Consider the following 15,574-nt stretch of genomic DNA (forward strand, 5'->3'; position numbering starts at 1 on the left):
TACCTGTGTTCAGCCACTCTACCGCTCAGCCGCTGTTGGGCTTATTAGCAGCTGCTTGTATATGAAATGGTACTTTTGTAATCCATTAGTATTTAAAAAAATTTTTTTTTCAAACTCTAAAGCAGATTCTCATTTTTATATTGTAAAAGAGATATTGAGTATTATTACAGTTTTTTTATTTAATGTGTCAAAGTGTTAAAATGCTGGTTTGACAAGAACTTCTTCAACTGCAGGAGACCTACATTGATTATTTTTACTTTAGTACTTCCATTGTGAAAATAATATTACTATCTGTATAAATTATTTTCACAGAATAAAATCTTTTGAGAAGGAAGAATATTTTAAAAAAGCAGTTCTTATATATATAATAAACTAAAATAACAGCAATGCAATATTAAAGAAAGTATTACTAATACATATATGACAAAAATTGCAATACGAATTAATCACACATACAGAATAAATTATTATGATTTTGGTTATATATTTTATATTGAAAAATTATTTTCTTTCATGTTAATTACAGAATAAATTATTTAAAATAAAACATGTATGATAGCTGAATGCAGCAGTAATCAGCCATACTCTAATAAAGAAATTAATTTAATTTCTTTTCCTGAAAGGAATAATTTTCATAGAAACAGAAAATAAAAGAAAGGAAGAAACACTAAGAAATAAATATTTTCCTTCTAATTTCTTACTTAAAGAAATATTTACTGTAAAATAAATTGCATGAAAACACAGTTTTAATGTAAGTACGAAAAAAGAAAAAAATAATAAAATAAAAAAAAAAAAAAAAAAAAGTTTGCTATTAGATTGCAATGCAAATTAATCATAGTATAAATTTAAATGATTAAAATTGTTTATTTCTAAAAAGATTTTAAATAAGCTTAATTCATTTACTCTTATCTATTTCATGGTATCCCACATTTCTTTATTTTATTTTATCCCTAAATTCCTGCGTTAGCTTTCGGGGTAGTTAAAAAAAAAAAAAGAAACGGGATTTTCTTTCACATAACAAAGCAGCATGTTCTGCTGCGCTTTGGTCATAATACTGTTTTGTGACATTTTTTCGAACTACAAATGCAGCGTGTGAGTTAGTGAAATCATGAGAGAATATTTCTAGAAATTCAGCCAGCGCGCGCTATAAATTTCGTCACTCGTCTGTATTGTGATTGGTCTAAAGTTCCTTGAAGGCCCCTTTCAATAAAGTCAAATGGACCAACCCGCACACCAACTGAGGACCACAGAATCACTTTCTCCATTAAGTCAAAGACGGCTGTTCATACTAGTTTGAGTCAATATTGTTTGCTCAAGTAGTAGACAAATCCAGTGATTGTAGAATAGGTTCCCTGAATTGAAGTATTCTGAAAGGAAGAGTATATAAACACATACACAGTATGGGATTTGAAAGGAGCAAGCAGTAAACCAAATAACTAAAATAGAAACTGCCTTTTTGTTGATTTTTTTAGTCCAAGAAATTAGATGCTTTTTAATATACTAAAGAAGATTCAGTTTATTGTATGTGGTTTACTGATATCCAAGAAGAGCTATTTATATGATCCAGTTCAATCAATTTATTGGTCTAAATTCAGATTCAGTTAATATATTTCAGCAGAAAGTAGTCTTAGTGAATGGGCTGGCTGCATGAGTAATTTTATGGTTTTTTCTATGTATAACAAGTACTCCATAAAAGCATCTCTTCCCGTAAGTAAATAGACCTCACATGCTTTGTTTAAATTGTTAATCAAGCAGGAACTATTTTAACATGTTTTCTAACATAGGTTAAAATACTTATTTAAAAAACAATATATGAAATTAGCTTTTTGAACCACTGTAATAAATTTTATGTTTATAACATATTGATATTTTTAGCAAGAGTAGTTGTATGAATATTTATTTTAAATTATTTTAGGTAATGAAAGCAAAGGGGTATCATCTGCTGTTAAAAAACTCTGTGATAATTTTATTTCCATTTATCCTAAGCAAGCACTACATAAAGGAATCGATTCATTGAATGTATCTGTTGCAGCAGGTAAAATCTTGACCTCTGATCTATTATTGAGTAGCACTATTATTTCCTTATATCCCAGGATCAACATTTAAAAATAATCTTCATTATTGAATCACCGGGTATATCTATCAGCTAATAACAGTATTTTTGTTTAAACTGTTGATAGTAATATTCTTGATAACTCAATCAGTTCTTAAAAATATTCATGATTATAAAATCGGGATTTAAAAATAATCTTCTGTCATCAGAATTGTTAAAAGTACTTCATTCTGTAAAATAAAAGTATTTATAAAATTTTGTGGGGCACCTTAGCTAATTTTGTTATGACTGTCTTTTGGTACTATCTCTTGGTAAGGTTAGCTAGTTCTATGTTATGACTGCCTTTGTGTCCATGATGATGTTAAAATGATTTTGGGGTCAAACTAAAGTCTGCATAGAAACCAGTCAAACAAAATTTAAAGTACCTTTATTACTTCTCAAGATGGTTTTCTCAAACTAGATAAAAATTAAAGTACCTTTATTACTTCTCAAGATGGCTTTCTCAAACTAGATATAAATCCTGCAAGCTAAAATATAATTCTTTAAAACATGAAATGTATTCGATATGAAGTATGACAAGCTAATGATATTTACATTAAGCTTCTTACAAAAGTCGATTTTTTTTAAATTAAATTAAAAATTTCCAAACTGTGTTTCTCCCATTTTTCTCATTATTATTTTTTTTAAAAGAGGAAGAAAGCATTGAAACCCCAAATCATAATTTTCAACTTAGTAATTATTTGTTTTTATTTAATAATGCTACAAATAATATTTTGGATAAATTTCAATTTATCCAAAATACTCTTTGTAGCATTATTTGGTTTGCCATCTTCTACTTTTGAAAAATACTTATAGAATGAGGAGAGAAAGAAATTATTCACAATCATTAGAAAGATGATTAATAAAAATGTCTTAAAATATTTCTGAGTGTTGAAATAATTCAAAATCTTACCTACCCTCAGGGGCTCAATTTTGTGAGTACGGGTGTGGCAATCCCTAGGTACCCTAGCCCTTCAGGAGATCATCTTCTAGGTAAGACAGTTTTCACGATCCTGGAGCCCCTGTGATCTTTCCTTTTTTTCCGTCTCCTCTCCTCTGAGTTGATACTTTTTCCTTTGCATTCTCCCTTGTGGTTTTCCTCTTCGGAGGTTGGGGACTTGTCACGAGAAATTGGAACAGCCCTTGTCTCTAGTTTTCGAGTGGCGAGAAAACTGCCCACGTGTTTGCCATGTATGGAGACCCATGTCATTGGAAAGGAGGATCCTGGTAGTTGAGGGGTGAGGTACTGTCCCCAATACACTACTTTGGCCTCTGCTTCAGCTAAATAGGAGGCACCTTAGTCGTCCTCACGGGTGTCAATCGGCTAGTCACTAGTCCTCTTGTCAGTAGCTTGGGGATAAGTTCTCAGGAGTATAAGGTACCTGCTTTTGGGAAAGCTGACTGTGGGTTTCAGTTTGCATATAGGTCTGGCTAGCCCTAGCACAGGATTCTGTGTTCACTTGTTGGGTTCTATGGTAGGCGGGGCCGTTTAAATCTGGTAAGATGGCATGCAGAAATTATACAATTAAAAATATGAAACTGTAATTTATGAAATAAAGAGCAATTATGATCTAAAGGGTATCAAAATTTACCAAAAAAAAAAAAAAGCTTAATATTTATTTGTTTACTTTATTAAACATTTCTTTCAATGTATGCTGTTTAAGTTGCTTCATTTTTTGTGCTAGTACTTTCTCTTTAATTCTATAAACAGACATGATTTCTTATTCAGTTACAAAGTTCCATTGTTCAAGTCCTGTAATTGGGGTCGAGAATACCGACTAACTTGTCAATCGAAATTTTTTCTTTTTCAATAACCTCTCTGTCACTTTCTTCACTATCGGAAGCGGTATTTTCTGGATCTAGAACCATACTACAGATTTTGCCATCCGTTAATTCATTGATGATTGGGACATTGTCATCACAATGAAAAACTTCTCTTGCATCATCTTCATTTATTACCGCTTCTCCACATTTCTTTACAAAATCCAATAACTGGAAAATTTCAGCTTTAGTTTGCGATGTCCGAAAACTTTCATATTCATGGCTATCATCTTCATCGTTCTCACCATGAAATATGGCAGCTGGTCATAAATTATGCCAAGCATTTTTTAACGTATCTGGAGACACATCCTCCCACGATCTTGTGATGCTCCACACAGCAGATTTTATGCTAAAAAATTTCAAAATGTCTTGAATAGTCTTGCTATTGTTCAAGAAATTTAACATAGATTTTAAAAATGCTACTTTATATTTGCATTTCAGCACGTGCACTATTTCCATATCCATAGGCTGAATGATAGATGTACAATTTGGAGGGAAGAATAATACAGATACATTATCTTTCACTAAAACTTTAAGTATGCACCCAACAGTTGTCAACAATCAGGACTATTTTTGAGTGATCAGGTAAACCAACCGAATTTAAATGTCGCCGAGCCTCGGGTATAAAATGATTTTCAAACCAATCATTCATCAATGCTTGTGTCATCCACGATCTTTTATTTGCTGGATATATAATGGGGAAAATCGTTACTCCTTTAAATGTACAAGGTTGTGCATGTTTTCCGATTACAAAAAATTTGCACTTGTGTGTTCCTGCAGCATTTGCGCATGCTAAAATTGTTAGTATCGCTTTGGAATCTTTGACACAGTTGGAGCCTTTTCTGTAGAGGTTGCCAAGGTATTCCACAGTACATATTGCCAGAAAACACCAGTTTCATCAGCGTTGTAAATTTGTTCTGGAGATAATTGGTCACTAGTAACGAGTTCAATGATTTCATCTGCATACAAAAAAAAGTTTGTGGCTTTGAGGCCCGGATTATAGATCATTCCGGATAATGGACGTCCGGATTACGGACTTTGTACTGTATATATAATCAAAGACTTTGAAGTCAGTCCCGTCACTCTAAGCAACAATTCTTAGCAATCTACTGCTAAAAAAGCAGGGCTGTGGAGTCGGTAGGAAAAATTATAAGGTATTTCTCCCGCCTTCCTAGCGTGCCTTCGTGGTGTAGTGGTTCTGCATGCTGGGCTGGTATTCCAGAGGTCCGTGGTTCGATTCCCGGCGAAGGCATTTGCTAATTTTTCATCTTGTCTGCTTCCAAAATGCCTAATGTCTCTACAGTGGCGCTCGAACTAAAAGGGTTATTGGATGATGATTCTCCGCACCCAGATTTGGCGACTGGGCCCTTTAAAAGGGGTCGCCCTTTAAAAGGATAACCCCAGTCGCCCTTTAAAAGGGGGAGTATATAAGGTATTTCTCCGCCTTCCTAGCGTGCCTTCATGGTGTAATGGTTCTGCATGCTGGGCAGGTATTCCAGAGGTCCGTGGTTTGATTCTCGGCGAAGGCGTTTGCTAACTTTTTCATCTTGCCTGCTTCCAAAATGCCTAATGTCTCTACAAAATGACTGACTCCTGGAATTTTAATGACTCTCTCATTCATATATATTATATATATGTGTGTGTGTGTAAACATATACACATAGGATACAGCTTATTTTTTAATATACAAGAAGTAATAGATGCTATAGGGAAAAAAATTGATGGCATAGATTCGATTTGATAAACTTCAGAGATGAGAAGAGTCTTTCCACATTAACTTGAGTAGGAGGAAGAGCTGTTACTGTTAGGGCTACTACTTTTAATTTTTCAGGATAGATTTTTTATAAGTTCTAAAAGAGGTGTCTTGCAAGCACAATCATATTTCTCTATTTCTTCAAAGGCCATGTAGAAATCTTGTTTGCATTTTTTTTTTCATTTTGATATCTAAAGGCTCTTGGTTTTTATTTTCATTAGCTTTGCCTTAGCCTTTTCAATATTATCCAAAAAATTTCTCAAAATCTAATTCATCAATGGAAAAGGATGATAGAGACTCATTTGCAGTATCCGAAGTTTGACTGTACTGATTCGAATTCTCCAATTGTTCTGAGAATAATTTCTTTTTTAATGAAAGTTCATAGGTGGCTTTCTTTGCCTTTTTAATTTGTTCGTCATCCAAGAAAATTCGGAATTTCAGATTTACATATATTGAACCCAGCAAGATCTCATTGTCTAGCAAACTATTTTCTCTTTTCTTCATTGAAGAAATGATTCCTTCTGCAATAGACGCTCCATTTCAGAAAGAACAAACTTCACATTCGTCCATTCTCACCTCCTGTCAATTCTTCAAATTGCAGCTTTTTTGTGGCTATATACAGTGTAGAAAGAAGAGTTTCCAATTCTGCAAGATCATTCCACAGTCTTTGTGTTAGTGAAACATTATGGTTATCTACATCTCCTAAAAAAGTTCTTAATTCTAAAAACCTCTTTATCATCAAATATGTCCTTCCTTATCGCATTGCTTGATCAATAATTTCTCCTTTTCCTGCTACTTCCTAAGAATGGCATCAATTTTGGGAGTTCTTGCTGCTATTAATGCTTAAATAAATTTACCAGTGAGATTTGTAACAACAGTATTTGAGTAAATGAAGTAACTAAATAAATAAGTTTAATCACTAATGGCAAATATCACATCCATTCTCCTCCCTTATATTTATTTATTAATAGGTCAATAAAATAGAAAATAACTATTTATTAATGTGTACAGTCCATAAATTAAAATAATAACTCAGCTTGTCATTAATTTTTTTCAATTTATTTAAATTTCATTTCAGATTTAAACTGCCCAATGAAAACTGGGACATGTTGGAGTCGACCTGTTTTTAGCGACTCCAGCTCCAACACCTTTTACACCAAAGTTTTCCTGACTCCACAGCCCTGTAAAAACATGCGTCCCGGTGCAAATGCAAATAATCCTAACAATTGTCCCCATTTCGTTGTAGACTCAAGTCCATCTAGCAAAATCCAAAAGATATCACAATTTGTAATTCGCAAGTATATTCATTCCTCCATTCATGAGTAAGAAACATAAAGCGTTTCTGGTCTGGAGATTTGCTTATCGAGACAATTTCGGCTATACAGTCTGCCTCCCTCTTACGATTAACCAAGTTAGGGCAAATTGATGTAACTGTATCAGCACATACAACACTTAATTTTTGTAGAGGCATAATGTCGGAAGTTGACCTTCTGTCTGTTTGTGAAGAAGAGTTCTTTTCGAGCTAGCCTATCAAAACGTCAGTGCTGCCAGGCGCATCAAGATGCGTAAGGAAGGTCAGTTGGTTGACACGAAACACACGATCCTGTCTTTGGCCTGATCTGCCTAAGGATGTATGCCTCAATTGTCCTGTACAATCATACATTCCAAACCCAATGCAATGTTTCCAATGCCAGTGTTTTGGTCATTCTAAGATCTCATGCTGTGGCAAACTCACATGTCCATGTGCACGTTGCACTATGGTTGGCCATGGTAGTGACACATGTACTGCTGCCCCGCTGTGCATAAATTGCAAGGGTGAACATGTAGGTTTCTCATGCTCATGTCCCAAATGGAAAGCAGAGAAGGAAGTTCAGGCTGTTAAAATTGCGAGGAATATATCATTTGCAGAAGCCAGAAGGATAGTCGAAGGCAACCAACCACGAACAAGGATGCTTTTTGCTAGTGCTGCCAAATCAACGCGATCTGTCGGTACCCAAACCTCAGTTAGTACACAAACACGAGCACCTAAAACCCAACCCACAGTGAGCAAGCCGAAAACAGACAAACCGACCCTCGATATACATAAAACAGAAATAGTAATCCCAAATAAATCAAAAAAGCAAAAAGCAAACAAAGAAGTATAAGTAATAGTTCATTTGATAAAATAATTTCAGACTCCTTTGATTCAGATAACATGGAAGTAGAGCAAGGGCTAGAAATTCCCAAACTTCTACTTCCACGCAAAACCAAAACGCAACACAGAAAGACTAAACACCATTCATAAATGGCCACTCTCATATCATGGAACTTTCGTAGTTTCCACCAAAATCTCATTCACATCAAACACCTGATCAATATCTGTCATCCTGTGTGCTTGGCAGTTTAGGAAACTCTGTTGAAACCAGAACATCAGGTTAAGCTACGGAGGTATAGTTCAAACAGGAAAGATAATCCTGATGGCAATCGTGTCTGTGGAGGTGTAGGAGTTGTAGCGTCACTTGACTACCCCTCCAGCTATATCTCATTACATACGAGCCTCCAATGAACCTTTCGTACAGTCCTTCTATTGCTGCATAAAGGTCTGATGAGTTGGATTTATGTGGAAAAATCAACGATTTGTGTCCTACTCACTTAATTTTCCAAAGGGAGCTTCCAAAAGAACATATCATCTATTTATCTGGAAACTGAATTTAAGTTCCACAACCCTATTGATGAGTTAGTGAGTTATCACTATGTCTTAAATAGTATGACAGACTTGTGAAGGTTTAATGACCTTTCCATTTATTTAATCTAAACTTTTACCAAAAGGCACGACTTGTATTACTGACTAAAAATCACTACTCGTGGCTGAATTAAACTAAGCAATAAAAGTTAAATAAATTTAAATGTTGATAACATAGTTAAAGACTGTACTTTTAATAACATAAGCTACAAGCTGATGCAGTTATTTTTACTGGCACGCAAGTTTGAAGTATTGGCTGCAAGAGAGTCCAAAAGCTTGAATAATCACTTCCAGAGATAGAGCTGGTGGAATTCTAATAGTGAGGTTCAAGTGCCAGAAACTTTGTCTCAGATTCAAAAACCTCAGTTTATATACTCTAAAAGCAAATCTGTGTTCTGGTGTGGAATATGGAAAAAAAAAGAAGTTAAGAGTACAGATCAGAATCATAATAATTGGTTAATACAGAGAACCTTACAGTGTTCAGTAGAGCCTAGAAGAATTTGGCTGTGTAACTGTTTGCTGGCGATTTGCTTTTTCATGAAAGATCTCATTTCCTTCAATACAGTTTTATAGTTTGGAGTGGAATTATAAAAAATGGCCGCCTTGAGCGGCATATCTCTGAGGGAGGTCCTAGAACTGGTTACTATATGTGAACAAAATCTTGGAACCCCTTAGAAGCTGTAAAGGAGTGCTGTTCATAAAAACTGTTAAATGCATGTTTCACTTTTCATTTAAGTCTGTTGCCATTTAGGAAAATGTAAGGTATTTATCTTACTAATTGAATCTTTCTGTTATTGATTAAGAAACTAAGCTGTTTCAAAAGCAATAGATGCAGTTCTTAAGAATATATATTTTTTTTTACTTTTTAATCTGGTCCATTTAAATAAAAATGCATTTAATTCATGATAGGACTTGTAGAGACATTAGTTTTTTTTTTTTTTTTTGGTGTGTGTGTGAAAGCAGGCAAGATGAAAAATGAGCAACGCCTTCGTCGGGAATCGAACCACAGACCTCTGCACGAACCACGTGCCCAGCATGTAGACCATTACACCACGAAGGCATGCTAAGAAAGTGGGAGAAATACCTTGTAGACTAATTAAAAACATTTTTTCATTTTTCAAGTATACAGAAGATATATAATGTTCCCATATTAATCTATATGTGTATTATCTGGTATCCTGTAAAATGTTTTGCTATTCTACCTGGGCCATCTCTATTGATAATCTCCATTGGTAAAGCAAATTAAACTTTAAAAGAGCCTTTTGGAGCAACTCTTACAATCTGAACACTTTCTGATCTTTTTTAACATCCTGTTTTTTTAGGGTAAGTTGCTTAAACAATTTTATTTTATGTGGCTATACCTTCCCTTTAATTTTATAGTGAGACATAATTTCTTGTTCAGATACAGTTTCATTTGTCAAGTCTTATAACTGCTGTCTTGAGAATTCCCATAAGAAGTGAATCTCAACTGAAATCTTTTCACTTTTAATAACTTTTTTCATGATCACTGGCAATATTTTCTAGATTTAAAACTATATTACAGGTTTCACTGTGCATTGATAGACTGATGATTGGGTCATTGCCTTTGCAATAAAGATTTCAGCTATAAGAAACTGCTTTTTTTTTATTGGCATATTTCCTCAGTGCAATTCATCACTAGTTTATTTAACCTGTTGCTTTTTACAACTATATTTTTCATTCAGTTGTCTTTATAAAAAATGGTCCATTTTGTAAAAGGAAAGAATGGTGGGAAAAATAAACAGTTCTAGGCCATGATTGTTTATGCATCATCCATTCGGCCTACATGCAGTTTTTATTTATACAACAGTCTTAGGTTATCAGTATGACTGGTGCCCTGTATAAATAAAACATATTCATAATTCAAAGCAATGTACCTTTATTTATTTGTCATTTTTCAGAACAACTTAACTGGTGCCCTTGAAAAATTGACAAAATAGGCATCTGCCAATGTAGCTTATGCCTATGTAAGACTCAAATAATTTAGCAAATGTTATGGAATCAAAATGCACCTCAGCCAAATGTGAACACACACCATTTTAAAGAAAAACTTGTTGCAAAAAAAGGAGATTATCACTTCCATCATATGAAAATTTCCATTAATTTGACTGTAATATTTTGAGATTAATTGACTGGCAAACATAATTTATGTTAAATAATATTGTATAATTGTATAAATTGTTTTTAATCATTTTTGAGTAAGTTTTTTTACTGTTAGTATCTCTTTAATTTTGATGAGCAGTGTATTTTATAATATGTTTGTTCTCAGTCAAAGTAAGCTGACTGCATGTGATTTTATGATTTTCTCATATTTAATGTAAATGCGTCTTTTAAGCTATATTATGTAGAACGTTTTGAGGCAAACATTCAGTTTTTACATACTACTTGATAACATGTAACTGTATTTGTATTACATATAAATATATCAATAGTTTTCCACAATAATCAGCATTTTTGTTTATAATTAACAATAAACTGACAGAATAATCATATGAAATTTATATGTTTATTATAACATTTTAAAATAATAAGTTGTAAGTGAATAAAATTATACATATTTGTCTCTTCTACTATCAAGAAAATGAGAGAAATATACATACTAGCAAAAGTTGAGAAAGTAAATACCACAAATATATGATTTTTATTTATAAATTCTGTTTTTTCTTTTATATTACAATCTACTTAGATTTCGGTTTGGATAAGACCAAAGTTATTTGCCAAAGAGAAAGATGCCGTTGTGAAAAACGTTTAAAGGAAATTGATCCGTATTCAAGTTATGCACGAAAGAAACCTCACGCAACGAGCATGTCTAACTGTTGGGAATATACTTTGGGGCAATTTATAAGTGTTTCATAGTTTTAGTCATTTGACCTCTGGTTGTATGTATTTAAGATTTTATAACACACCTTTTATCAAACATTTATCACCTTTGCAAACAGATTTTTAAAATATTGATTAAGAAATATTTTAACTATATTTAAAATTCAGGGAAATTTTGCTTTTTAATTTGAAATTGCTTTAACTAAAATTATTTCTTGTTTTTCTTTCCTAGGTGTAATATTACATTCTCTTTCACAGTCTGCTAGCATTAAAAGGTGATAGATTGAAAGACGGGAATTATCTATGCATTTCATGAAAAAAATTGGTGAAGTTTTGTTCATTACTTATAAAAGAAAGCCATACCTGAAAAATATTTTTAAATGGTATTTTTTTTTTTTTTTTAATTTAGCTGTTTTGCTGCAGTGGACTTATAAATTGAAAGAAAATTAAAAGAATAAGACTAGCAATGATGATTTTTAAATCTGCGATATAAGAAGTGCTCCATCACATGTGTAAAATGGAAAATTGTTATCATTTTACTCAAGCCTAAACAGTTATTGCTATACTGGATTTCTGTTAAGTAAGATTTTTCTACATCTAAGCTGCCATTAAAATTTACATCATTATCTCATTATTTCTCAATGTCAAATTATAAAGTATTTCAGTTTATTGAATATGAATATTTTTTCTTTAGAGTTACATATGTTTAGATATATCTATGTAATTAATTTTCATATTGCATTTAAAAATTTGAAAAATGGTTTTAAATCAAACATTTATCACCTTTGCAAACAGATTCAGCATGCATTTTCTGTTGCAATTTATTTCTTTTAGTAAGTCTGAATACTGTATACTTTTATGTTTTTAAATATCACATACTGAAGAAAGTACAGACATTTCTACATTTGTATTGAAGTTATTAACTAGGTACCAATTTTGTCAGTATCTATGGAACCTTGAAAATATTTATTAAGTATTGTAAAGAGTAATAAAAAAGTTAAATGTCAAAATTATTATATGTAAATCTTTGGGGTTTGATTTACTATGTGTCAAGACACATTATTATTTTAGAAAACCATAAAGCGTTTCCTGAATGAACATTTCCAGTTCAGTGCTTCTCTGAGATAGATTGTGCCACTTAAAATTCAGCAAAGAAAAATTACAAAATATATAAATGAGAAAGAAAATTCAATGGTGGGATGCAATACTATTTGATGCACCTACAAAACTTTGGGAACCAAGAAAACATAAATATCTAGATTTTCTCTCAAAATTTTATAATGAACACTGAGTGAAAGTGAACTGAAAACATTTAATCAAACATAATGTATCTACACAATGAGAAAGCTCTTATTGATGCCCGGAAAATTAATCCCCAAAATTTTTTGTATAGTATTCAAAACACACATAGCTGCTAACTTTAAAATATAAAAATTTCATGCTACATGGCAATTTAAATTCAAAAATATATTTAAATATGTAATTTGAATTATTAAATAAGTTATAATATGGTTTTAATAGTAAACATAAATTTAGACTGAGAAATTAAATATTAAGCTATTGTTTGGGCTAATTTCATTCAATTTTGCATTTTTTTTAAATATATCTTATATGAAAGAAGAGAAAAATTTTATTCGACAATGCTTGTAAACATTATGAAAATAAAAATTAATGTATAAAAATATATAATGGACTGTATGGATGCAATGTTTTTCTTCATTTTTATTAAAACACATCAATAAACTATAAGTAATACTTTATTGAAACCAATGTTCTGGATAATTATTATTATTATTTTTGCACTGATTTAACCTACAGAGAACAAATGATATACCTTGACCCCAAGCCAAATGTGTCTTTCTGAGAGACATGGTCGCTAAGCCTATACTATTATCGCAGATACTATTAAAAGGTAGCAATAGTACTATTTAAAATCTAAGGAAAAATTAAATAATAATATTTACTGTCAAACATTAGTCGAGTCTTTATAAAATGCTCTGCAAATCTCTAATATATTAAAACCCTTCAGATCAAATAAAAATGAATCAGGAAAATGACTGAAAATCACTTGAGAAAAAATTGAATTTTGCACAATTTAAGTTTCATTAAGGAATAACATTGTTGCTTTAGCTATTTATTTTAAAGAATTTATCAGTAATGTTTTTAATAATCAAAACAATTTTTTTTTTCAATTTACATTTAAAGGAAATGATTTAAATTCAAACAGTTGAAAAGATGAGATTTACTGAGAGACTGGAAATTGTAATGAAAAACTGGGAGCCTCTTGACTTTATCAATACAGCTGTGCTTACTGAAAAAATTATTTGAAAACATTCTTCAACTGATTTTGGACTGTACAAATGTTCATCACATTTTTCAAAACTGGAAAATTTACAGGATTGGTTTTCAAGTTTTCTAAAAAAAATACTATACAGTACAAAGTCTGTAATCCGGACTCGCCGGGACTTCGGCGATTCTGGATTATAGATCATCAATTTAAATCTGGTAAGATGGCAATGCAGAAATCATACAGTTAAAAATATGAAACCGCAATTTATGAAATAAAGAGCAATTATGATCTCAAGGGTATCAAAATTTATAAAAAAAAGCTTAATATGTATTTGTTTACTTTATTAAAGATTTCTTTCAATGTAAGTTGTTTAAGTTGCTTCGTTTTTTGTGCTAAACATGCATGCGTAAAGCATACAAAAAAAAAAAAGTTTGTGTCTTTGAGGTCCGGATTATAGATCATTCCGGATAATGGATTACAGACTTTGTGTATATATATATATATATATATATATATAAAAAAAAAAACTATGATTTGTTCAAACCATCTCATTAGTTGTATGAGAATTTTTTTTAACATTAAACCATGACTGCTTGTGCATATTAAAAATAATTTCACCAAAGTATACTCCTTTATAGTAACATTATTCATTTCTATAGATGGTAAATTTTATCAAAAATAGAAAACTGTTGCTTTTTTGATGGCTCAGAATTTCTTAATGTGATGATGGCTTTAAATCTATATTCTGATACATTTCCAATTTAGAGTTTAGCTTTCAAATAGATGTTAAAATATAAATAACTTGCATTAGAATCAACAAGACAAATTTATATGTCTGCACGATATAATAAAATACTAGAGCTCCTTTAAAAATAATTGGCAAACTCAAAATTAATATTCTAGATTCAGTGATCTCCCCCTAAATTCATTTGTTCTCCCAAATTCGGGATCTTTCTATGATATGTAACAACGTCAAATTAACCAATCACAGATTAGCTCTACTTATACCTCAAATTTAATATAAATATTGCTGCCGAATTAATTGCGTCATGTTCTTTCCTTCCCTAACTGCTGCTCTGCTTCTCAAATGCCTACATCTTAGGATTAAAAAATAGTACATAGAAATAGACACTAAAATAAATATAGAAAATAGTACATAGAAATTTATCAAATCATATTTAATTATGATGAAATAAGTATCTGCCAAATTAATTGGATATGTGTGAGAATAAAGATTGGTGATTTAAAGAAATCCAAGTCGTTATCTTCATCTGTATATCTTAACCACACCCATGACGGATATTGAAAGCTATTAAGAGCTCCAGGATTCGAATGTGCATTCAAAAACTTTACATGTATATTAATAAAATGTCTTTAAAATTTTAATTTACACTGGGATTAGCCATCATGGTATTTGGTGTTCTTTAAGTTAAAAGATGATATATTTTTGTAATAAATCATTTTCTAGCAATACTAAATTAATTAGTGGCAATTGTCTATGTTTAATGAAAAATTTCTTTGATACATTTTTGCATTCCCCCCTAACAACTGTAAGTAAAAATACTTCTTGCAACACAATAACACAGCAATTATATTGCAAGAAGTTAAGCAAAATAATTAATGTTGATAAAAGTTATGATATGAATCAAGATCTCAATTATAATAAAAACATGCATTTATTATTGCCAAATCATTCGATTTTTACAATGAGAACTTGTATGCTACTTTGAATTTAATATCCAATATAAACTTAATTTATATTGGATAATAATATAAATTAAGTTTATATTGGATGTAATATACAATAAAACTTTAGCTTCAATTTTTTTCCCTCATATTTCTCAATAATACGTTATGCTTTATAACATATCTAGTTCCCCTTGAAGTGTTCTAATATTATGTAGCTTTGAGTGAAATTAACAGTGCTAAGGTCATTACTTTCCCTATTTGAAATAATTTTATAGCATATTTCTGACTTTTTGTGTATATAGTTTTTCTTCTGTAAATATTCAGATTTTGAGTAAGTCAGCTATGCCAAGGTTTTTCATCTTGCCTTGT

General features: G+C 31.4%; 1 protein-coding gene across 2 annotated transcripts in view; it reads left to right on the forward strand.

Annotated features, from left to right (window-relative positions):
• LOC118189915 (rRNA methyltransferase 1, mitochondrial-like) overlaps window positions 1-14,998 on the forward strand; it is a 69,470-nt gene extending 54,472 nt beyond the window's left edge. For both annotated transcript variants that reach the window (XM_035360630.2, XM_085810396.1), the window contains 2 exons: window positions 1,916-2,035; window positions 11,459-14,998. In XM_035360630.2, coding sequence (XP_035216521.1) covers window positions 1,916-2,035; window positions 11,459-11,505 — 167 coding nt within the window. In that variant the 3' untranslated portion in view covers window positions 11,506-14,998. The remainder of the gene's footprint in view (window positions 1-1,915; window positions 2,036-11,458) is intronic.
• The last annotated feature ends 576 nt before the right edge of the window (window positions 14,999-15,574 follow it).

Source organism: Stegodyphus dumicola, chromosome 2, assembly GCF_044657685.1.
Source record: "Stegodyphus dumicola isolate Sdum_Otavi_A_Nest chromosome 2, ASM4465768v1".
NCBI lineage: Eukaryota > Metazoa > Arthropoda > Arachnida > Araneae > Eresidae > Stegodyphus > Stegodyphus dumicola.